Here is a 27,620-nt window from a genome sequence, read left to right on the forward strand (position 1 = left end):
AACTCTACCATCCGAGTACATCGTTCCCAGCCAGTTTATAAAATACGAGCTGACCCGCGACGTAGCATCCGCCACCATTTTGTTGTTTTATTTTCTGCTTATCAGCTATTCATAATTTGTTTGTGAATTCAACACAACCCCCCCCCCCCCATCGAAAGCGGCTGTTTACAGACAATGAAAAGATCAATTTGAAATTGTTACCTCCCCTTTATTTCAAATCGTTTAATACTAAATTATCTGCCCCTTATAGCCGTCACCAACCCCGCTCTACGATTGTAAACAGCTCTACGATTGTAAACATTCGTCGTAAACCAAAGCTCACCAGATTGGTGGGGATGTGGGTGGTAGGGATTTGCCTGGAGAGCGGAGGAGTAACGGCGTACGTCTACGTCTTGTCCTGCATGGTCCCCATGAAGAGAATTATATATATACGAGCCGACTTGCGGCATATCATACGCCGCTCTTTAGTTGTTTTATTTTCTACTTTTCAGTAATTCATAATTTGTGTATTCGACAGTACCAATGCTGCCACTGAATATATTTGCTTTAAAACACTACCAGTAACTCGTTAAGGACGATACCCACCCCCCCGCCTTTCCCAACCCCATACCTCCCTCGTGACAGCAGCCTCCTCTTAGTTACCTCCCCTAAGTTTAAAATAGTTTCAAAGTAAATTATCTGCCCCTAATTGCCGTCACTAAATTCGGCTCTACGGTTGTAATCATTTAGCGTAAACCACAGCTAACCAGACCATGTAGAGGTGGGGGTGGTAGGGATTGCGCTTACAGCTTAGTGTTTTCTATGGTCTCCAAGAAGAGAATTATATATATATATATATATATATATATATATATATATATATATATATATATATATATATATATATATATATATATATATATATATATACAGAGAGAGATATTAAATTGGTTTTTGTGGGACGTTTTAACATTTTATAATAAAATACTTAAAAAATACTTTTTAAAAAACCACGTTTTTCTTGTGGACTAAAAAGTAGAAAATAACTATTTTCATACATTTGATGACAAAAAACGTGGGTACGTTCACCATCAAATTTCCCGACCCATCTGCCCGACCCACGTTTTTTGTCATCAAATGTATGAAAATAGTTATTTTCTACTTTTTAGTCCACAAGAAAAACGTGGTTTTTTAAAAAGTATTTTTTAAGTATTTTATTTTCTCCTTTTTAGTCCGTTGCTACACATGAAAAACGTGGTTTTTAAAAAAGTGTTTATAAATACACGGACTAAAAAAATCTTGAGCGACCAGGATTCGAACCTGGGTTGTCGCGGCCACAACGCGAAGTACTAACCACTATACGATCACGGCCAGCGCGCTCACATCGATTGGGGCCGAAGTAACTGTGTCAACAAGCCTCCAGTCTTGTCGGTATCTTTAGAAATCATGTCCTCAATTTTATGGTCCTTTGGGCGTAATTAAATTAAGCTAATTACGGTCTCTAATTGCTAGTTTTTATGATTGCATCTGAAATTGTTAGGCGAAAGTAACCTGCATGCCAAATTTCAGATCTATAGAGCAATCAGAAGTGGGCTAATTTTCGATGTCAATTTTAACAACAAACACATCCACGCGAAGCTGAGTTAATAAAAACGTGTTAATAAAATTTACCGGCTTTGTTTTTATTTTATGAGCTGTGTTATCAATACAATCAGCTGTTCTGAATGGTTTTCAGCCTCCAACTTGTCTGTGTACCGTTCATCTTTGAAATCAGTCTGGTGCTCCACTTAACTCCTACGGCAATCAGTTTATGTTGATAATAAAACCATTAAACCTGATTTTAATCATGTATACCCTACTCACAGCTTGTTTACACGATAACAATGTATATAAAATATTACAGTAAAATGTTACCATGCAACAATACTGTAAGTGTAACTATTTATCTCTACAGCGACATGTTCACTGAGCAACACGGATACATGTTTGAATACCGTGTGGAGCAAGTTGTATCAGTTTACTGACTGGAATTTTTTATTCGTTTACAATGTGTTTGCGAGGAACCAGTATTGTGTGTAAGTTGTTTACGCTTTTAAAACTATTTCTAACTTGATGTGAAGTCAGAAGGTAATGTTATGAATGTTAATGTTGAATAATACTAAAACGTTAAAGGCAGGCTTGTAGTTCGATATAGTTAAACGATTTTATGATGTCAAACAGATTAAAGATGTATTGTTAATATCTTTATCTTTTACGTTAAAGTTATAATAAGAGTTAAATTTATTGTTATCGCTATCGTTATCGTTATCGTTGTTGTTAAGGTTTTAGTTGTTGGTTATCTAGTCTTTGTTTTTGTATTTATTGTATTAATGTTAATGTTAATGTTAATGTTAATGTTAATGTTAATGTTAATGTTAATGTTAATGTTAATGTTAATGTTAATGTTAATGTTAATGTTAATGTTAATGTTAATGTTAATGTTAATGTTAATGTTAATGTTGATGTTGATGTTGATGTTGATGTTGATGTTGATGTTGATGTTGATGTTGATGTTGATGTTGATGTTGATGTTGATGTTGATGTTGATGTTGATGTTGATGTTGATGTTGATGTTGATGTTGATGTTGATGTTGATGTTGATGTTGATGTTGATGTTGATGTTGATGTTAATGTTAATGTTAATGTTAATGTTAATGTTAATGTTAATGTTAATGTTGCTGTTGATGTTGATGTTGATGTTGATGTTGATGTTGATGTTGATGTTGATGTTGATGTTGATGTTGATGTTGATGTTGATGTTGATGTTGATGTTGATGTTGATGTTGATGTTGATGTTGATGTTGATGTTGATGTTGATGTTGATGTTGATGTAGATGTTAATGTTAATGTTAATGTTAATGTTAATGTTAATGTTAATGTTAATGTTAATGTTAATGTTTGTTAATGTTTGTTAATGTTAATGTTAATGTTAATGTTAATGTTAATGTTAATGTTAATGTTAATGTTAATGTTAATGTTAATGTTAATGTTAATGTTAATGTTAATGTTAATGTTAATGTTAATGTTAATGTTAATGTTAATGTTAATGTTAATGTTAATGTTAATGTTAATGTTAATGTTAATGTTAATGTTAATGTTAATGTTAATGTTAATGTTAATGTTAATGTTAATGTTAATGTTAATGTTAATGTTAATGTTAATGTTAATGTTAATGTTAATGTTAATGTTAATGTTAATGTTAATGTTAATGTTAATGTTAATGTTAATGTTAATGTTAATGTTAATGTTAATGTTAATGTTAATGTTAATGTTAATGTTAATGTTAATGTTAATGTTAATGTTAATGTTAATGTTAATGTTAATGTTAATGTTAATGTTAATGTTAATGTTAATGTTAATGTTAATGTTAATGTTAATGTTAATGTTAATGTTAATGTTAATGTTAATGTTAATGTTAATGTTAATGTTAATGTTAATGTTAATGTTAATGTTAATGTTAATGTTAATGTTAATGTTAATGTTAATGTTAATGTTAATGTTAATGTTAATGTTAATGTTAATGTTAATGTTAATGTTAATGTAAACGTTAACGTTAATGTTCACGTTTACGTTCACGTTCACATTGAGGTTGGCGTTGATGTTCATGTCATTTGTCATTTGTCATTTGTCGTTTGTCATTTGTCATTTGTCATTTGTCATTTGCCATTTGCCATTTGCCATTTGTCATTTGTCATTTGTCATTTGTCATTTGCCCTTTGTCCTTTGTCCTTTGTCCTTTGTCCTTTGTCATTTGTCATTTGTCATTGCTTATTTCTTATTCTTATTTTTTTTTCTTGATATATTGTTTAAAAACATTTGACAGAGGAGCTACCTGTGCCACTGACGTGTTAACCAACTGTCCACGCGACACATGGCCCCCATATCTTCTGCAGGCAGGGACCTACACGTACCTCTGTAGCCAGCAAGGCAGCTATGGTGAGTCACGGTAGAAGCTATAGCTTTTGTGCTTTGTGTCGTTTCAGCACTGTCATGTAATCCCCTCGATCACTATGATCCTTCATCCCAGTAAAATTTAAATTGACCACTCATGTTCAGTGAATGAAAATTTGTCTTGTTTAACAAAACTTATTTTCTATTTGTATTTTAAAGCCTAACAAAATCAATTAATTGTGTATGTGAAGAAGTTAATTATGAAACAATAATATGGCGAATCTGTTTTTTCTAAATAAACGATTGAAAAATATAAAATCAGGTCTAAATAATCCAGTCTACAGCAAATCGCCACAAACATTTTTTTCTTGAAAAATATTTCCTTCATTGAACTGAGATAAATAGTACTTGAAATTAACCCAAATGAGAAAGCAGTTCAAGACGATACACAATGACACGAGTGCAAGTGTACAATATAAAAGAGCAACATCACACAAACACAATTTATTTAGAAGTTGAAGCTTTAAATAAGAATATAAAAAAAAGAATGCAATAAATATCACAGGAGTTTCGAAATTATAAATATTAAAACAAAAACATCATGATACCGTTGAAACCTTTACCGTTTTTCATTTGCTAATTTTAAGTGGCAAGTTGCTGTATCTTTAAAACACATCGTCTTTTATGTTTTTATCTTTTTGTGTATTAAAGCAGGTTTTTTGTTACTTTTAAGCATATAAAGATGGCTTTTTGCTTGTTTTTCCCCAGATTTCGTTCAATTCCTAAATTGTCTAAGAAACTGTAAAACTTTAGCTCATTTCCAGCGGGAGTTTCTGAACTGCGGTAATGTTCAAGCTAGCGATAAGTGCGAGTAAGTATATGGGGAAATTTGGGGTTCGCTACTGGTCGCTAGTATGTGGTTGATTAGCTTCACAGTATTGAGATAAAACCGTATCCATCCATAATATCCAGCCTCTCCAAAAATGGAATCTTCTTGTCGTTCGCTTCCACTATTTTGTACCGAGACCGAAAAATTAAACATCCCAAACCTCACAATTTTGAGGCCAAAAACATCCCAAACCTGACAATCTTGAGGCCAACAACATCCCAATTACACAATCTTGAGGCCAACTACATCCCAATTACACAATCTTGAGGCCAACTACATCCCAATTACACAATCTTGAGGCCAACAACATCCCAATTACACAATCTTGAGGCCAACTACATCCCAAACCTCACAATCTTGAGGCCAACTACATCCCAATTACACAATCTTGAGGCCAACTACATCCCAAACCTCACAATCTTGAGGCCAACTACATCCCAATTACACAATCTTGAGGCCAACTACATCCCAATTACACAATCTTGAGGCCAACTACATCCCAATTACACAATCTTGAGACCAACTACATCCCAATTACACAATCTTGAGGCCAACTACATCACAATTACACAATCTTGAGGCCAACTACATCCCAAACCTCACAATCTTGAGGCCAACAACATCCCAAACCTCACAATCTTGAGGCCAACAACATCCCAAACCTGACAATCTTGAGGCCAACAACATCCCAAACCTGACAATCTTGAGGCCAACTACATCCCAATTACACAATCTTGAGGCCAACTACATCCCAATTACACAATCTTGAGACCAACTACATCCCAATTACACAATCTTGAGCTTGAGGCCAACTACATCCCAAACCTCACAATCTTGAGGCCAACTACATCCCAATTGCACAATCTTGAGGCCAACATCCCAAATAGACTATGTAAATATGCACAACTAAACAAAATGGGTAAACTACAATAGCAATATTTATATTCGTCCAACTATGTGTAACGTCACTTAAGTTATCATGTTCATACACACACACACACGCACACGCACACACACACACACACACACTCACACACACACACACACTCTCACACACACATTGACATACGCACACACACATACACACACACCACACACACATACACACACAAACACACACACACACACACACACACATACACATACATAAAAGATCGAAAAACTAGGTTTTTCCGACTCGGAGAGGTATAAAATGTCCAGAGTTGTCAAAATCTCCATTTTGAGTTTTTACAGTTACAATACTTTCTCTAAAATCCATATGTGAGAAATTAAAAATAAAATCACTATACCTGAAAAGAAAACTATTAAAATAAAAAAAAAAATATAAACCAAGGTACTCTTCTTTTTAATTTTTAAACAGGTAGACAACGCATATTGAGAGTGGTTGGAATATACTATTTTAAATTACATATTTCGCCCAAAATAGATATATTCTAAAAACACTGTGATTTTTGGGATTATTTAATCAACGCTCTTCTCTCCACAGGTGGGCGAGAAAATCAAAAGCTTGTGTGATGGGTATATCTGCCACTGACTGCACATATTTCAATCAATTGATTGTGTCAGCTGCATTAGATGCAATGTTGAAGCCTTGGATAGAGTACTACTGCCTGCCAACAACAACTACATCAACCACAACTACAACAACAAGAACATCCACTACCACTACCACTACAACTACAACAACACCAACTACCACGACCACAACACCAACTACCACTACCACTACAAGTACTACAACACCAGACACCACAACAACATCAGAAATAACTACAACGACACCCGAAACTTCTTCAACACCAGACACCACAACAACAGAAATAACTACAACCACACCCGACACTTCTACAACACCAGATACCACTACAACACCAGAAATAACTACAACGACACCCGAAACTTCTACAACATCAGGCACAACAACACCAGAAATAACTACAACGACACCCGACACTTCTACAACACCTGATACCACAAGAACACCAGAAATAACTACAACGACACCCGAAACTTCTACAACATCAGGCACAACAACACCAGAAATAACTACAACGACACCCGAAATTTCTACAACACCTGATACCACAACAACACCAGAAATTACTACAACCACACCCGAAACTTCTACAACATCAGGTACCACTACAACGCCAGAAATCACTACAACCACACCCGAAACTTCTACAACATCAGGCACAACAACACCAGAAATAACTTCAACCACACCCAAAACTTTTACAACATCAGGCACAACAACACCAGAAATAACTACAACCACACCCGAAACTTCTACAACATCAGATACCACTACAACACCAGAAATAACAACAACCACACCCGACACTTCTACAACATCAGATACCACTACAACACCAGAAATAACAACAACCACACCCGACACTTCTACAACACCATACACGACAACAACACCAGAAATAACTACAACGACACCTGAAACTTCAACAACACCAGACACGACAACAACACCAGAAATAACTACAACTACACCCGAAACTTCTACAACATCAGATACCACTACAACACCAGAAATAACTTCAACGACACCCGAAACTTCTACAACATCAAGCACAACAACACCAGAAATAACTAAAACGACACCCGAAACTTCTACAACATCAGGCACAACAACACCAGAAATAACTACAACGACACCCGAAACTTCTACAACACCTGATACCACAAGAACACCAGAAATAACTACAACGACACCCGAAACTTCTACAACATCAGGCACATCAACACCAGAAATAACTACAACGACACCCGAAACTTCTACAACATCAGATACCACAACAACACCAGAAATAACTACAACGACACCAGAAACTTCTACAACATCAGATACCACTACAACACCAGAAATAACTTCAACGACACCCGAAACTTCTACAACATCAGGCACAACAACACCAGAAATAACTAAAACGACACCCGAAACTTCTACAACATCAGGCACAACAACACCAGAAATAACTACAACGACACCCGAAACTTCTACAACATCAGATACAACAACAACACCAGAAATAACTACAACGACACCAGAAACTTCTACAACATCAGGCACAACAACACCAGAAATAACTACAACGACACCCGAAACTTCTACAACATCAGATACCACAACAACACCAGAAATAACTTCAACGACACCCGAAACTTCTACAACATCAGGCAAAACAACACCAGAAATAACTACAACGACACCCGAAACTTCTACAACATCAGATACCACAACAACACCAGAAATAACTACAACGACACCAGAAACTTCTACAACATCAGGCACAACAACACCACAAATAACTACAACCACACCCGAAACTTCTACAACATCAGATACCACTACAACACCAGAAATAACAACAACCACACCCGACACTTCTACAACACCAGACACGACAACAACACCAGAAATAACTTCAACCACACCCGAAACTTCTACAACATCAGGCACAACAACACCAGAAATAACTACAACCACACCCGAAACTTCTACAACATCAGACACCACTACAACACCAGAAATAACTACAACCACACCCGACACTTCTACAACATCAGGCACAACAACACCACAAATAACTACAACCACACCCGAAACTTCTACAACATCAGATACCACTACAACACCAGAAATAACAACAACCACACCCGACACTTCTACAACACCAGACACGACAACAACACCAGAAATAACTACAACCACACCCAAAACTTCTACAACATTAGGCACAACAACACCAGAAATAACAACAACCACACCCGAAACTTCTACAACATCAGACACCACTACAACACCAGAAATAACTACAACCACACCCGAAACTTCTACCACACCAGATACCACTTCAACACCAGAAATAACTACAACGACACCTGAAACTTCTACAACAGCAGACACGACAACAACACCAGAAATAAATACAACTACACCCGAAACTTCTACAACATCAGATACCACAACAACACCAGAAATAACTAAAACGACACCCGAAACTTCTACAATATTAGGCACAACAACACCAGAAATAACTACAACGACACCCGAAACTTCTACAACATCAGGCACAACAACACCAGAAATAACTACAACGACACCCGAAACTTCTACAACATCAGGCACAACAACACCAGAAATAACAACAACCACACCCGACACTTCTACAACATCAGATACCACTACAACACCAGAAATAACTACAACCACACCCGAAACTTCTACAACACCTGATACCACAACAACAGCAGAAATAACTACGACGACTCCCAACTTTTCTACAACACCAGACACGACAACAACACCAGAAATAACTACAACGACACCCGAAACTTCTACAACATCAGGCACATCAACACCAGAAATAACTACAACCACACCCGAAACTTCTACAACATCAGGCACAACAACACCAGAAATAACTACAACCACACCCGAAACTTCTACAACATCAGGCACAATAACACCAGAAATAACTACAACGACACCCGAAACTTCTACAACACCAGATACCAATACAACACCAGAAATAACTACAACCACACCAGAAACTTCTACAACATCAGGCACAACAACACCAGAAATAACAACAACCACACCCGAAACTTCTACAACATCAGGCACATCAACACCAGAAATAACTACAACCACACCCGAAACTTCTACATCAGACACCACTACAACACCAGAAATAACTACACCCACACCCGACACTTCAACAACATCAGACACAACAACACCAGAAATTACTACAACGACATCCGACACTTCTACAACACCTGATACCACAACAACACCAGAAATAACTACAACGACACCCGAAACTTCTACAACATCAGGCACAACAACACCAGAAATAACTACAACCACACCCGACACTTCCACAACACCTGATACCACTACAACACCAGAAATAACTACAACGACACCCGAAACTTCTACAACATCAGGCACAACAACACCAGAAATAACTACAACGACACCCGAAACTTCTACAACATCAGGCACAACAACACCAGAAATAACTACAACCACACCCGACACTTCCACAACACCTGATACCACAACAACACCAGAAATAACTACACCCACACCCGACACTTCAACAACATCAGGCACAACAACACCAGAAATAACTACAACGACACCCGAAACTTCTACAACATCAGGCACAACATCACCAGAAATAACTACAACGACACCCGACACTTCTACAACATCAGATACCACTACAACACCAGAAATAACTACAACGACACCCCACACTTCTACAACATCAGATACCACTACAACACCAGAAATTACTACAACCACACCCGAAACTTCTACAACACCTGATACCACAACAACACCAGAAATAACTACAACGACACCCGAAACTTCTACAACATCAGGCACAACATCACCAGAAATAACTACAACGACACCCGACACTTCTACAACATCAGATACCACTACAACACCAGAAATAACTACAACGACACCCCACACTTCTACAACATCAGATACCACTACAACACCAGAAATTACTACAACCACACCCGAAACTTCTACAACACCTGATACCACAACAACACCAGAAATAACTACAACTACACCCGAAACTTCTACAACATCAGGCTCAACAACACCAGAAATAACTACAACCACACCCGAAACTTCTACAACATCAGATACAACTACAACACCAGAAATAACTACAACCACACCCGAAACTTCTACAACATCAGGCACAACAACACCAGAAATAACTACAACCACACCCGAAACTTCTACAACATCAGATACCACTACAACACAAGAAAAAACTACACCCGACACTATTACAACAACCCCTGACTCCACCACAATAATATCTACAACTATAACAATAACACCTGATATTACCACCACAACATCGGCACCAAACACAACACCTACGACTCGTTACTGCTACAAATGCAAGACTGGCTTTAAAACACCGAAATGCCACGCATGCCCCGCCCCTGGAAATATCTTAGGCTGGCTGAAAACCAAGGTGGTAAAGTGCACAGGACCTTGTGTGAAAACAACATATCAAACAACTTCAGGAAAACGTATGTAAAAGTAGTAGTAGTAGTAGTAGTAGTAGTAGTAGTAGTAGTAGTAGTAGTAGTAGTAGTAGTAGTAGTAGTAAATACGCCAAGTTGTGCTCTTTAAAAAATGTTTAACAGTTGTATCGTTTTTTGACGATGAGTTTAATATTTATCAACCTCACAACTCCACGATATTATTTATCCATGACTCCACAAAAGTGTATATCCAATCCTCAACGACGTTATGTATCCATGACCTTACGACAGTATGTACGTAATCTTCAAAAAACAGTATGTAGGCCTATATTTCACACGACAGTATGATTTGACAGACGCTAACAACATGAATACAAATCTCCAAAATGTTTCGTGGCCTCTTATCTTGCAAGGTTCAGAATATTAAAAAAATCAAAACAACAAATCTTCTTGACCAAACTAATCCAAAACCCAAAAGTCGCCATGAGATTGCAATTCCCGAAAGAAAACCTTCCATACCTTTATTACCCTCAACGTCTTTAGGTTCAATACATGGCGTGATTACATAACAATTTTAGAGTATTCTTTCTTAGTATCTTGTATTTAAAAAAAACACATTTTTAAATTGTAATTTAATAGTCTCAATTCTGAAATACTTTCACAATTGGATCAGCCTTGGTTACTAAATTATTCTTGTCAACATTTCCCTTGACAGATGTTGAGCGTGGCTGTTCAGACGGGAAGTTCCCATCGACCGTCATTCAAGCCAATGGGTGTGTGAATTACTTGGGCAAAAAGACCTGTTTTTGTTCTGGCGACCGTTGCAAATAAAAAAAGGATCATTAGGACACAAGTTAATTATTATATACTTTAAAAAAAAACTATAATTAAGAAACTTATAGACATTTGGATAAGTAGATAAATAATTAAAAACTAGAATTTAGAATAAATTTTAGAAAACAATAAACATAATAATAATGAAAACTATTGTTTTTCATTGTTTCTTGTTTTTATACAGCAAATTCAGAACACAATTATGTTCTTTCCTTGCATCTATTCTTATGTAAAAACAAATCTAATCTAAACTCAATTTGTATTTATCAATCTCTTTCTTCATTCTCTATCTATCAGTTATCGATGGTTTAAACAGATTATCTATAAGTGATTTTATATGAACAACGAAATATATAACTTACATAATGTGTCCAATGTAAACAAAACAGCCGTTTCCATAAAATTTTAAACTTCAGAAAAGGGACAGAAAATTAATCTAGTTAATCTAGCGATGTAGGTGTTAAATGTATGCTATTTTGTTTTTAATTACAGCTATGCGAATTTTTTTTTTACCTAATAATGCCAGCAGTGGATGATAACCTGTGTTTTTTGTGGTGTCTCGTGTTGTATAATAGTTTAGTAGTTTAAATCTATGTGATGTTTGTTGTATTGGTAGTTTGTTTTGTTGTAGAGTTAACTGGTGTAGTTGTAGTTGTAGTTGTAGCTGGTGTTGATGTCTGGGTGGCTGGTGGTGTTGTACTGGTAATTGGTGGTGTAGTAGTGATAGCTGGTGCTGTTGTTGTGATAGTTATTGTAAGATAAACAGTGGTCAAACAGTGGTACTAACATAACGTATCATGTTTTCGACGATTAACATTCAGGGATTTAAACTATTTATGTACTTTAATAGATTATCCATGAAAAAAAAAACAACAAAAAACAACACATCTAATCATAACCTATTTCGATTTCTTCGAGATTTTCAAATACCCTCTCTCAAAAGTCTCCCACCCTGTTCTGCTGAAAAAAAATCTGAAAAAACTCGAAACAGATGAGTACAGAACACACGTTAACTATTACATGTTAAAATAAATCTTTACACCCTAAATGTTACACACAAAATGTCACAGCATGTAATTAAAGTCACGACAAACTATGTCATTTCATACACTGTATCACGTCTCAACACACCACACGTGCGTGGTAACACACCACGTCATAACACACTCTACTTCAAGTGATGTCAGCCTCGATTCACGTCACTCTACACACTAATCTCCATCTTTTGTCATAAAAATAATTATGAAGAAGTTGTTATTGATTTCACAGTGTTGTTTTTGTGTGAGATTGTACACCACATTATGCACGACATGAATGAGACGGGAGACGGGTGTTTTCACGAAAGACGTTTGCCAGAATGCGACAAGCGCACGATTCTTTAGTAATCAACTTTGATTGCCGTGAAACAGTCTACCATCCAGTGAAAAAAAACAAAAGGCTATTTACTATAACAATTAAAATATAACAAAAAAATAGAAATTATATATATAAAAAAAGAATCGCATAATATGAATAGTAGAAAGTTTTAGGAAATACTAGACCACCCGTTATCCTTTAGATAACTTTGAGTTCAGTGTTCATTCATAAAGAATGTTACGCTATTTTTAATCTATTATAAGATTTGTTTTAATAGCTAGAATTGTGTATACATTAATTGATAGCTAAGTTCAATAACAAAAAGATGATTAAGCACCGGGCGTCACAATGTTTTGCATCATGTTTGCAAACTAGGACCAACTGACAAATACAGGTCTTTTATAGATCGCAACTTACCGATCGGGGTAAATATTTACAGTCTAATGTTGGCTCAACATTATTAAGAACAAGTTAATTAAAAAAATAAAAATAAATGCAAATATTAGAAAACGATTCTAATTAAAATCGTAAATACTAGCTTTCGCTAAATTATGTAAGAGATTTCATAAATGAACAAAGCTTTCATTAATGAAAGCGAAGTTACTTTATTTTATTATTTTTAATGCATTTAAATACTTGTTATTATAAAGTTTTTTTAATATCTATTTTATTATACTTGTTCTTATGTTATCTTGTATCACTTTCAGTTGTGTTCACGACGCATCGCATAATTGTTTCGTTTCAAAATTCCCCCCCCTCCCCCCACGTTTTTTAGTATGAGAAGATCTAGGTTGCTATTGATTCTTACTACTTATGTTTTGCTTCTATTGATTTTGAATCCTACTTTAAATAAAACGTCACATTGGTTTTTAAGTATATGACGCACGCAGCCCACACAATAGGACTGGGAGTCACGTGATTTCAAAACCTCTCCTCCCTTAATAAACTTTCAATTATTTTTTGATAAAACAAAATGAATCAAGCTGATGATTAGAAACACTGAGCCCTCTTAAAACGTACAAACTATCTTGCCCTCTCTCTCCTGCCGTGAGTACCGGGGTAAATCTCTCTATCAGAGGGATGGTTGCTCTTGTATGTTAACGTCTTTCTTTTTATAACGTCTGTAGTATAGTGCTATACAATCAACAATATATACATATATATGTGTGTTTATATATATATATATATATATATATATATATATATATATATATATATATATATATATATATATATATATACACATATATTTATGTATTTAAAAACGATGTTTTTTTTTAATGTTCATCCGAGCTGTGACACTAGGCACAAGACACGCGCAATTAAAATGTTTTCTCTTTATAAAGGTCGATTTCGTGCAATACAATAATAGGTATGTGTGTGTAGGAGGGGTATGAGGAGAAGTACAATTTGATGATGATGATTAAAATAAATGCGATGTGTTTTCGTTGTTGGTGTGTAAGTGGTGGTTTTTGGTGTGGCTGTGGCTGTGTTGTTGTGTGTGGTTTGGCTGGGTTGTTGGTGCGTAGTTTTTGCTTCGTTGTTTGTGTGTGGTAGGAATACATTGTTGGTGTTTGGCGTGGCTCTGTTGTTGTTATGTGCTGTAGCTGTGTTGTTACGTTTACTTGTTGCTGTGTGGCGCGGCTGTGTTGTTGGTATGTGTTGTTTGTGTGATGTGATTGAGTTGTTGGAGTGAAATGTTGGTTTCGAATTTTGGTTTCGAATTTTGGTTTCATGCAAGAGCAAATAATTGTGCCCAATTTTCGGCCATTTATCTTCTTCAAGAACAAAAAAAAATGAAAAATAAATTTAGATTTAAATAATAATCTTTAATAAAATTAAAAACAATTGAAAAACAAAAACAAAACAGAATTGCTTGTTCACTCATATAATGTATTACACATTTCAGTGACATATGATGTTACTACTGAAAGCAAGTTTGTTTTATCACCTGTATTTTGTCATTACTTCTTGTAGGCGAAGTCGTGGGTAAAGAAAGTTCAGAGAAGACATACTATTTTGATTTTGTGCAGGTAAATTAATAGTTTTATTAATCTTATATAACCGAACCGAATTTTCCCCATCCGCTATTTAGTCCAAAACACAGTAGAACCGTTGGCGGTTCGCAAATCGAAAATCGAAAATATTTTTGGTTACTGAAGAAACAGAGAAACAAAATGTCGACACTAAAAAAATCAATCATTGTTTATTTGTAATACGCCAACGCGGACATAAAAAGGTGGACATTTTAAATACCCAATGTAACATCTGCGTAAAAGTTTGTTACGAACGTGCCAGTAATAAATCAATCTATATGAAAATAGTCGCATGGATTCTGAAACTTACTGTATTCTTTAATTTTTTTTAGCAACTAATGTATGTTCCATTCACCTGTATGTCCCATATTCTTCCACTCTGCTCCATCCTATATCTGTATACTTCATCGTCCTATTTGCTCAAACCACCTCTTGTTTGCTCCATTCTACTTATGCATACCCCAGCCACCTTTATTTTTCATTCCTCTTCCTAATATTCCTTACTTCAGTTTCATCATTCTCCTGTATTATCCATCCTCATACTGTATTCTGTTTCCACCTCCTGTATTCTACATCGTCATCCTAAATTATCCTTAAATCTTCTGTATACAACATTGATTTTCCTCATATTTATGTGTCTTTAATGGACAAGTGAGGCCAACAACATTGAACTCATCGATATCAATTAAACATTATTAAACAGATTATATCTGTCCACTGTTACCAAGATCAAAGGTGGGTATTTATCTGAGTATAAGATGTTAAGTCATTCAGTCGAGAAAGTGTTTTCAAAGGACGAATCTCAATAGCTACCACGGAAATATTCAAATATGAGGATTTTCATTTTTCTGCTTTGTATTCAGCTGTCTAATGCAGGTTCGTATAATTACAGTTTCCTGTAAATATGTTATGAATTTTGTTGGTATTTTGTCTATAATTACATATTCAAGTGAAGATTTTATGTATTTTTTTTGGTTTGAATTCGTTCGATTGTAAAAGTTGTTTTAATAATTTGACTAGCCTTTGTGGTTTTAAGATGGTGCTCTATTTTTAAAAGCCTGAATTCATTTTTAGCATAAAACTTAGATATAATATTGTTACATTTTTAATTTTCTCCACACTATTTCAATCTACCGCCCTCCTATTAAATTAAAAAGTCAACCAACGCTCCTCAACCCTACAGCAATCTTTTCAACTGTTTTATTTAAAATAAATACACCGACATAAAGAATAGAGACACATTGAAACTTGTAGTTGTGAATTGAAAACATTCATAGCAACATTCAAACCACGCACAGATACACAGATAATTTAGTTTACAAATTTTAATAACATTATATTATACAAGCCACAATTCGTATAAAATGAAGCATACACGTTTGATATTTACGTAACTGTCTGAAAATTCAAATTTACCTTCCTTATCTGTTCATCAAGTACCTGAGGGGAATGTTCTATACTTGTGCTGAAAGGGGATAGGCTCCGGACAAAAACCCTGAAGAAAACTCAAAATAAAACACACCTGATAATTTCTTTTTTGGAAGTACCATTATATTCAGCATTAAGTTTAATATTATTACACCATACCAAACATTTTGAAATTCGAAAAAAAATTTCTAGAGAATTTTCTGTTACAAAACGTAGTCAGAGGACTCTATTAGAGTTAGTAAAAGAAAAGTATATGATTTTATGATTAATATTAACTTTTTTTTTACCTTGAGACTTCGACAACTGGTTGTTTTTTTCAAGATCGCCGCCGTTGCGATGGAAAACATTCTTTCAGAAGAGTCCACAATGCATTCACTTATTTTCCTTTTAGTACACTAACTTAAATACACTAACAAATAAATAAGGCTTATTATTTTAAAAGTTTTTCCCGGAGCCTACACCTTTTAAGGAAGTATAAATAAAATACTCAATGTTGTGTAATAATTTTAAATATATTTTTGAAATTGTTATCTAAAGAACAAATTAGTATCGTTTGAATTCTCTGAGGATTTGCTTGAAGTCTCTGAGGAACTGTTGTCTTCAGCATATTCCATTGATGTAACTTTTGCTGACACATGAAATTTTAATGACAATCTCGTGATTTTGCGTTTTTGTAGAATAAGGAGTCATGATTTCAGCAATTATGCGCTACAGTGAAATGGTGGATTTCAGTTTTACGGTCTTGCCCCCTCCCCTCCACCTACAGCTGCATCATTGAACCTGGCTTCAACACTAAATTCCACCTAACAACTTGTTAACTATATACCGATGTGTATACAATCTTACTGTAAAATGTAACTATGCACCAATACTAGAATTGTAACTATTTATCTCTACAGCTACCTGTTCTCTGACCAACGCTGATACGTGTTTGAATACCGTGTGGGACAATTTATTAAAGTTTAAAGACTGGGGCTATTTATTGACGAACAGTGTCACTGCGAAACAACAGTATTGTGCGTAAGTTCAAGTTAGAGGCCGTGTACACTACTCTCCGACCCATCTTACAAAATTTGAAAAGAATTTCTTGTATTCATTTTGATTGTTATTATAATTATAATTATAATTATAGTAATAATAATAATAATAATAATAATAATAATACTAATAATAATAATAATAATAATAATAATTATTATTATTAATATTTCTATTATTATTATTATTATTATTATTATTATTATTATTATTATTATTATTACTATTATTATTATTATTATTATTATTATTATTATTATTATTATTATTATTATTATTATTATTATTATACTTTGTATTATTATTTCATAATTATTATAATTTTGTTAAGCATTTGACATTGTTATATAACTCTGAAAAAATACTTTGACAGGGGAGCCACCTGTGCAAATGCCGTACTGGCCGACTGTCCTCGTACTACATGGGGACCATATCTCAAGCAGGCAGGGTCCTACACCTACCTCTGTACCCAGCAGGGCTCGGACTGTAAGTCAGAACTTATAGCTACACCTATGTGTAACCTTGTTGATTTGTGTTTCGTCATTCCAACCTGCCATCACAGCCAATCGTGACAGACGTGTAACGTTCTTTGATGGGTTTAACCCTTCTGGCAGCATTTACATGCGACAGTGGTGTGTAACCACTTGCCGTGTACGTATTCGTACGCGCCCAGGAATAGCGCGCCTAGTCTGCGGACTCCTAATTTGACTCTGGCTTGTCACATTCACAAAACGCATCACATTCTGCAGGTTCGAGATTACAATAGTTTAATTCTTGATGAATAGTCTCTGTTGAAAGAATGCCATTAACACCGACAGACCTCCATTGTTACAGGTCAACACACTGTATCACTCCGTATCTCACAATCTGCTGACATTGTTCTCTCCGTTCAATTGTTCTCTGCTACCCTTGTTCTCACGATACTCTTTGTGAGCCAAGAAAGTCAAATTTTAAAAAGCGGAAACGTCTTCTCGAAAAATGGCGATAATACATCTTAAATTTGTTCTAAATATAACTATTTGTGAATAGAAAATGTGGTCTAGGTATTGCAAGTAGTCAATCTATCATACAGTGATAAATTACCTATCGCTAAATGTAACAAAAGGTATAAACAAGCCAGTTGATAACACATTTAATTTAAAAAAATGAAATCTTGATTAAAGATTAAAAAAAAACTGAATGCAAACAATTTTAATATTAATATCACCTAAATTCTTGCAATACAATAATAATTTATAATCAGTTGTAACTTTACACCTCTAAAATCTGCCATCGCTTCAGAACATGAACTCGCATTGCTCTATGTCGTTATCTTTGGCCTATATGATCATCGTTGTGCCAATGTAATTAAGACGGCCAAGAACAGAAAATAGAAAACAAAACATATTAATATTTTAAGACGTAATCAAGTGTTTATATAGAGATATATGTTTTTTTAAGCAACTAAACGTGTTTCAAAAAATATTTTTCAGATTTCGTTCAATTCCTTACTTGTCTACAAAACAAAGGAAAATTAAATCAATTTCAGAGGGATTTTCAGAGGTGTGGTGATGTTATATATACAGACAATTGCGAGTAAGTCAATGTGAAAATTTCGAAGTCAATGTTTTGAATTAATATTTTTGTTGAATTATTGATAATTTGTTCCGTAGTTGAAGTACATTTTAGCTCTTTGTAGATGTTCCCAAATGTTAAATAATTGTAACTAATTCACGCGACATAAATATTTAGCTGCAATCAAGCTGTACACAGCCTTTACAAGCTCTTCTTAACACATATCTGAGTGTCGCTCGCTTCCACACTTTGCTGGGCATCCTAGGCATCCGAGTTCTAAGGCCACAGATGTCCCAAGTCTCACGGTTTGATGCCACTCATCTGACAGCCCAAACCTCATCATTCTGCCTCTGACAGCCAAAGTCTCACCATTCTGCCTCTGACAGCCAAAGTCTCACCATTCTGCCTCTGACAGCCAAAGTCTCACCATTCTGCCTCTGACAGCCAAAGTCTCACCATTCTGCCTCTGACAGCCAAAGTCTCACCATTCTGCCTCTGACAGCCAAAGTCTCACCATTCTGCCTCTGACAGCCAAAGTCTCACCATTCTGCCTCTGACAGCCAAAGTCTCACCATTCTGCCTCTGACAGCCAAAGTCTCACCATTCTGCCTCTGACAGCCAAAGTCTCACCATTCTGCCTCTGACAGCCAAAGTCTCACCATTCTGCCTCTGACAGCCAAAGTCTCACCATTCTGCCTCTGACAGCCAAAGTCTCACCATTCTGCCTCTGACAGCCAAAGTCTCACCATTCTGCTTCTGACAGCCAGTCTCACCATTCTGCCTCTGACAGCCAAAGTCTCACCATTCTGCCTCTGACAGCCAGTCTCACCATTCTGCCTCTGACAGCCAAAGTCTCACCATTCTGCTTCTGACAGCCAGTCTCACCATTCTGCCTCTGACAGCCAAAGTCTCACCATTCTGCCTCTGACAGCCAGTCTCACCATTCTGCCTCTGACAGCCAAAGTCTCACTATTCTGCCTTTGACAGCCAAAGTCTCACTATTCTGCCTCTGACAGCCAGTCTCACCATTCTGCCTCTGACAGCCAGTCTCACCATTCTGCCTCTGACAGCCAAAGTCTCACCATTTTGCCTCTGACAGCCCAAGTCTCACCATTCTGCCTCTGACAGCCCAAGTCTCACCATTCTGCCTCTGACAGCCCAAGTCTCACCATTCTGCCTCTGACAGCCAGTCTCACCATTCTGCCTCTGACAGCCAAAGTCTCACCATTTTGCCTCTGACAGCCCAAGTCTCACCATTCTGCCTCTGACAGCCCAAGTCTCACCATTCTGCCTCTGACAGCCAAAGTCTCACCATTCTGCCTCTGACAGCCCAAGTCTCACCGCTCTATGGCACCTGATACCACAAGTCTCACCATATTGAGACTATAGACAAGTCATATATTTTCCCACTGATGCTAATATCCTCACTCCACAAAAACTTATTGACATTTTCACTTTATAAACTTATCGTTCCTCCTCCCTAGTAAATCGAATAAATAAATAAATAAAACGGGTATCAACTCTAGTGGAATCGGGAAGTAGAAGGTAGAAAAAGTCTAAAAGCTATTAGAATATGCTGCTATGTGAGAGAATAATAGAAAATTTACAAATTGTGAAGGTTTTAGACAAATCTAATATAAAGTATCTTTTGCTGGAAATCACTTAAATGTTGATAAATACCTATCTTGTTAGACCATTTTCTATTGTCCAATAAGGCTTTTTGTAACTAACCAGTTTTTAAATACTTTATATCGCCCAACATTTGACAGAAGGCAGAGAATTAGATCTTTTACTTACATGTGAAATTTCATTTATCTATCTGAAACAGTTCTCAAGCTATAGGCTTTTGAAAAATTGAAATTAGAATAAGTTCAACTTCAGGTTATCGGAAATCGCTGAAAAGTTACTACAGAAGTACAAATTTGATATAATACTTATATATCAAATTTCATCAACCTAACTGTAACGGTACTAAAGTTATAGTGCTCACACACAGACACACACATACACACACAGACATATGGACAAAATTGCAAAACTATGTTTTTTCGACTCAGGGAGGTGTAAAACGTCGAGATTTGCAAAAATCTCGATTTTTTTTTGCACGATTACAATACTTTCTCAATACTTCGTATACAAGAAAGTAAAATTGATTGCGATATTTGGTTATATAGTAAAAAATATATTTTCTCAGCTGGGCGATTAAAGCAAAAGCCTGTGTAATGGATTTAGCTGTCACTAGCTGTCCAACATTCAGTACCTCGATCGAGTCAGCTGCACTAGACGCAATGTTAAAGCCTTGGGTAGATTACTACTGCCCGCAAACTACAACTTCATCAACGACAACTACAACAACAACCAGAACAACAACTACAACAACTCCAACTACCACTACAACAACAAGAACAACTACAACAACAACACCAACTACCACTACAACAACGCCAACTACCACGACAACAACACCAACTACAACGACAACAACGCCAACTACCACTACAACAACGCCAACTACCACGACATCAACGCCAACTACAACTACGACAACACCAACTACCACTACAACAACACCAACAACTACGACTACAACACCAGAAACCACTACAACAACACAAGAAACATTTACAACAACCGACAGTACTACAACAACACCTGATCTCACAACAACAAAATCAGACACCACAACGACTACACTTGGCACCACAACAACAACACAAGATACTACAACAACAGAGCCTGACACCACTACAACAACACTTGGCACCACCACAACAACACAAGATACTACAACAACAGAACCTGACACCACTACCACTACACCTGCGACAACTACAACAGAATTAGACACAACCACAACAACACCAGATTGCACTACAACAAATCAAGACACCACTACAACAATACCAGATTGCACTACAACAAATCAAGACACTACTACAACAATACCAGATTGCACTACAACAAATCAAGATACTACTACAACAATACCAGATTGCACTACAACAAATCAAGACACAACTACAACAATACCAGATTGCACTACAACAAATCAAGATACTACTACAACAATACCAGATTGCACTACAACAAATCAAGACACCACTACAACAATACCAGATTGCACTACAACAAATCAAGACACTACTACAACAATACCAGATTGCACTACAACAAATCAAGACACTACTACAACAATACCAGATTGCACTACAACAAATCAAGACACCACTACAACAATACCAGATTGCACTACAACAAATCAAGACACAACTACAACAACACCAGAATGCACTACAACACTTCAAGACACTACTACAACAATACCAGATTGCACTACAACAAATCAAGACACTACTACAACAATACCAGATTGCACTACAACACATCAAGACACAACTACAACAATACCAGATTGCACTACAACAAATCAAGACACTACTACAACAATACCAGATTGCACTACAACAAATCAAGACACAACTACAACAACACCAGAATGCACTACAACACTTCAAGACACTACTACAACAATACCAGATTGCACCACAACAAATCAAGACACTACTACAACAATACCAGATTGCACTACAACACATCAAGACACAACTACAACAATACCAGATTGCATTCCAACAAATCAAGACACTACTACAACAATACCAGATTGCACTACAACAAATCAAGACACTACTACAACAATACCAGATTGCACTACAACAAATCAAGACACAACTACAACAACACCAGAATGCACTACAACACTTCAAGACACCACTACCACAATACCAGATTGCACTACAACAAATCAAGACACAACTACAACAATACCAGATTGCACTACAACAAATCAAGACACCACTACAACAATACCAGATTGTACTACAACAAATCAAGATACTACTACAACAATACCAGATTGCACTACAACAAATCAAGACACTACTACAACAATACCAGATTGCACTACAACAAATCAAGACACAACTACAACAATACCAGATTGCACTACAACAAATCAAGACACTACTACAACAATACCAGATTGCACTACAACAAATCAAGACACTACTACAACAATACCAGATTGTACTACAACAAATCAAGATACTACTACAACAATACCAGATTGCACTACAACAAATCAAGACACTACTACAACAATACCAGATTGCACTACAACAAATCAAGACACAACTACAACAATACCAGATTGCACTACAACAAATCAAGACACTACTACAACAATATCAGATTGCACTACAACAAATCAAGACACTACTACAACAATACCAGATTGCACTACAACAAATCAAGATACTACTACAACAATACCAGATTGCACTACAACAAATCAAGACACTACTACAACAATACCAGATTGCACTACAACAAATCAAGACACAACTACAACAATACCAGATTGCACTACAACAAATCAAGACACTACTACAACAATACCAGATTGCACTACAACAAATCAAGATACTACTACAACAATACCAGATTGCACTACAACAAATCAAGACACTACTACAACAATACCAGATTGCACTACAACAAATCAAGATACTACTACAACAATACCAGATTGCACTACAACAAATCAAGATACTACTACAACAATACCAGATTGCACTACAACAAATCAAGACACTACTACAACAATACCAGATTGCACTACAACAAATCAAGACACAACTACAACAATACCAGATTGCACTACAACAAATCAAGATACTACTACAACAATACCAGATTGCACTACAACAAATCAAGACACAACTACAACAATACCAGATTGCACTACAACAAATCAAGATACTACTACAACAATACCAGATTGCACTACAACAAATCAAGACACCACTACAACAATACCAGATTGCACTACAACAAATCAAGACACTACTACAACAATACCAGATTGCACTACAACAAATCAAGACACAACTACAACAATACCAGATTGCACTACAACAAATCAAGACACTACTACAACAATACCAGATTGCACTACAACAAATCAAGATACTACAACAACAATACCAGATTGCACTACAACAAATCAAGACACTACTACAACAATACCAGATTGCACTACAACAAATCAAGATACTACTACAACAATACCAGATTGCACTACAACAAATCAAGATACTACTACAACAATACCAGATTGCACTACAACAAATCAAGACACTACTACAACAATACCAGATTGCACTACAACAAATCAAGACACAACTACAACAATACCAGATTGCACTACAACAAATCAAGATACTACTACAACAATACCAGATTGCACTACAACAAATCAAGACACTACTACAACAATACCAGATTGCACTACAACAAATCAAGATACTACTACAACAATACCAGATTGCACTACAACAAATCAAGACACCACTACAACAATACCAGATTGCACTACAACAAATCAAGATACTACTACAACAATACCAGATTGCACTACAACAAATCAAGATACTACTACAACAATACCAGATTGCACTACAACAAATCAAGATACTACTACAACAATACCAGATTGCACTACAACAAATCAAGACACCACTACAACAATACCAGATTGCACTACAACAAATCAAGATACTACTACAACAATACCAGATTGCACTACAACAAATCAAGACACTACTACAACAATACCAGATTGCACTACAACAAATCAAGATACTACTACAACAATACCAGATTGCACTACAACAAATCAAGACACCACTACAACGACACCAGAATGCACTACAACAATTCAAGACACCACACCTGGACCACCGGATACCACAACTACAACACCACTAGACACCACAACAACAACACCAGAAACGAGCACAACTACGCCTTCCTCTACATCAGTTTCTACAACCCCACCTGATAGTACCACCACATCAGCACCAAACACAACACCTACGACAACCCCTACTGTACCAGCAACCCGCTACTGCTACAAATGCAAGAGTGGCTACGGAGTTAAAAAATGCAAGAGATGCCCCGCCCCTGGGGATATCTTAGGCTGGCAGAAAACCAAGGTGACCAAGTGTACAGGCCCTTGTGTAGTAACAACATATCAAACATCAACAGGAGAACGTAAGTAGAAATTATTTGTCTTATTTATAAGCCGCGTTTTGAAAAAAAATTACTGTATGGTCTAACTATTGCATGATGGTTGGTGAATTGGCTGAACATTCTGTGACACCGTGTATCCACCCATACCTCCACGACGAAATTTATTTATGATTACATGACATTCAGTTCCATGAAGCAAAATCCTCTAATCCCTAAAGCGTCTAATCCAACTAGTCCAAGACAGAACGCGTTTATAATATTAAAAAACAAGTCAAGATGAGACTACCACTTGAAAAAAGGATCTTCTTCTTCGTTCTTAATTTTAAGTGTTGGAAGGGATCGAGCCTAATCTGCCAGAGGGTTGAACTCGTGACTTTGTTTTCGAATTTTAACAACCATGAGCTTTTGCCGACTCGACCACGCCGCCAACGCAATTAAGTATACGTGTCAACTGTTTATTCGCCAATGAGGTCATTGACTCCGATTTCAGCCTGCTTTTCTTTTTGGATTTGTTTCCATTGTCTTTGTCCAACCAAGAACGTACTGCAATGCAGCAGTTGTTTGATTTTGGAGTTGTCTCTCCTAGAAGAGTGGCTTGTCCCCAGCTAACGAGCCTCATCTGCCCGAGGGTTCGAACTCGAGACTTTTTGGTTTAGCAGCCATGAGCTTTACCGACTCGACCACGCCAACCCCCTAAAACAGATCTAAAACGGAAAGACTCTATATGATTATGATTCCCGTAGCCGAACTTCCACATTCATATTACTCCGCAACCTAATGTATTTAAGAAATGACGTGATTGCGATACATAAATGGAGACTAGCGCTTAATTTTTTTTAGCAAAATGGAATAACATAAAATCACAATAGTGAATATATTACTGTAAACGTTGTACAAGACTTAGCAACTAAACTATTCTTGTCAACATTTCACTTTGCAGATGTTGTGCGTGGCTGTTCAGACGGGAAGTTCCCATCGACCGTTGTTAGATCGTCAGGGTGTGTGACTTACCTGGGCAAAAGCAGCTGTTTCTGTTCTAGTGACCGTTGTAACTAAACAAGCATCGTTTGGACACCAGTAAACGATGATAAACTTTTTTCTTTTAACTATAGTTAGGAAACGTATAGACATTTGGATAAGTAGATGAATCATTAAAAACTATTTAGAAATAAAATATATAGACTCCTGTTAGAAAAAAAATAAAAAAAATAACGAAGCTAACCCGTGTTTGAATTTTTTGTTTGTTTTATAAAATAAATGATGAACAGAACTATGTTAATTTTGTGTATGTATTCTTGTGTAATTATACATTCGAAAACATCAACAAATGTGAATGATGATTTCAAAAGAACTTGAATAAATACAGCTATTATTTCGTGGCAATTCACTTCAGGTAATTGTTATTTTATTCGCACAGAAAGATGTATCTTGTATTCAATAATTAATCATTCATATAACAATCGTGCTTCAAATATCTATTAATCATCTGGTAATCAATGATCAATTATCTATATTAATCATCCTTGATACAGTCACCTATCTATCCCTATCAATCTTCTATAAATTATCTAACAATCATCTGTAAAAATCTCAACCTATCATCAATTAATCATCTCTTTTAATGATATCTTTTAATGATCTTTTTATCATACATTTTCGTCTTCTATGAGTTTCATGGACATTGCTAAAATGAATAGAAGTGAACAAAATGTGTACAATTAAATATGTATAATGACATATGAACACTAAATGTGTGTTACGAAATGTGTACACAGAAAGCAGGTACACACAAAAGTGGTTTTCTTAGCATTTCAACATTCAGACTCGCTACATTAGCATTAAATTACATGAATAAAATAAATCAAGTGATATAGTTTTAGATATAAATTATCTCTGACATGGGGAAACAGATTGTAACTATTAAACACACAGAAAAATGTTTCTATTTGCCAAATTTCCCCCGAATCGATGTCAATGTTGGTGTTGTTGTAGTGGTAATTGGTGTTCATGTAGAGGTAGTTGGTGTTGTTGTAGTGGTAGCTGGTGTTCTTGTAGAGGTAGTTGGTGTGGTTGTAGTGGTAGTTGTGTTCTTGTAGAGGTAGTTGGTGTTGTTGTAGAGGTTGTTGGTGTTGTTTTAGTGGTAGTTGGTGTTCTTGTAAAGGTAGTTGGTGTTGTTGTACTGGTAGTTGGTGTTCTTGTAAAGGTAGTTGGTGTTCTTGTAGAGATAGTTGGTGTTCTTGTAAAGGTAGTTGGTGTTGTTGTACTGGTAGTTGGTGTTCTTGTAGAGGTAGTTGGTGTTGTTGTAGTGGTAGCTGGTGTTCTTGTAGAGGTAGTTGGTGTTGTTGTAGTGGTAGTTGTGTTCTTGTAGAGGTAGTTGGTGTTCTTGTAGAGGTAGTTGGTGTTGTTGTAGAGGTAGTTGGTGTGGTTGTAGT

General features: G+C 36.0%; 2 protein-coding genes across 2 annotated transcripts; both read left to right on the plus strand.

The window, feature by feature from the left end:
* Window positions 1–6,411: 6,411 nt before the first annotated feature.
* LOC131938225 (mucin-2-like) lies at window positions 6,412–10,230 on the plus strand (the record flags this gene model as incomplete). The annotated part of the gene is made up of 3 exons (XM_059296145.1): window positions 6,412–6,529; window positions 6,656–8,581; window positions 8,663–10,230. Coding segments are annotated over 3 exons (3,612 nt in total), but the record flags the coding sequence as incomplete, so codon positions are not given.
* A 5,631-nt stretch (window positions 10,231–15,861) lies between these two features.
* On the plus strand, window positions 15,862–22,508 carry LOC131938226 (integumentary mucin C.1-like; the record flags this gene model as incomplete). The annotated part of the gene is made up of 5 exons (XM_059296147.1): window positions 15,862–15,951; window positions 17,403–17,523; window positions 17,915–18,027; window positions 19,014–19,116; window positions 21,290–22,508. Coding segments are annotated over exons 1-5 (1,602 nt in total), but the record flags the coding sequence as incomplete, so codon positions are not given.
* Window positions 22,509–27,620: the final 5,112 nt, after the last annotated feature.

This window comes from Physella acuta, unplaced genomic scaffold (genome assembly GCF_028476545.2).
Source record: "Physella acuta isolate Inbredline_101_S28 unplaced genomic scaffold, ASM2847654v3 ptg000239l, whole genome shotgun sequence".
Taxonomy (NCBI): Eukaryota; Metazoa; Mollusca; class Gastropoda; family Physidae; genus Physella; species Physella acuta.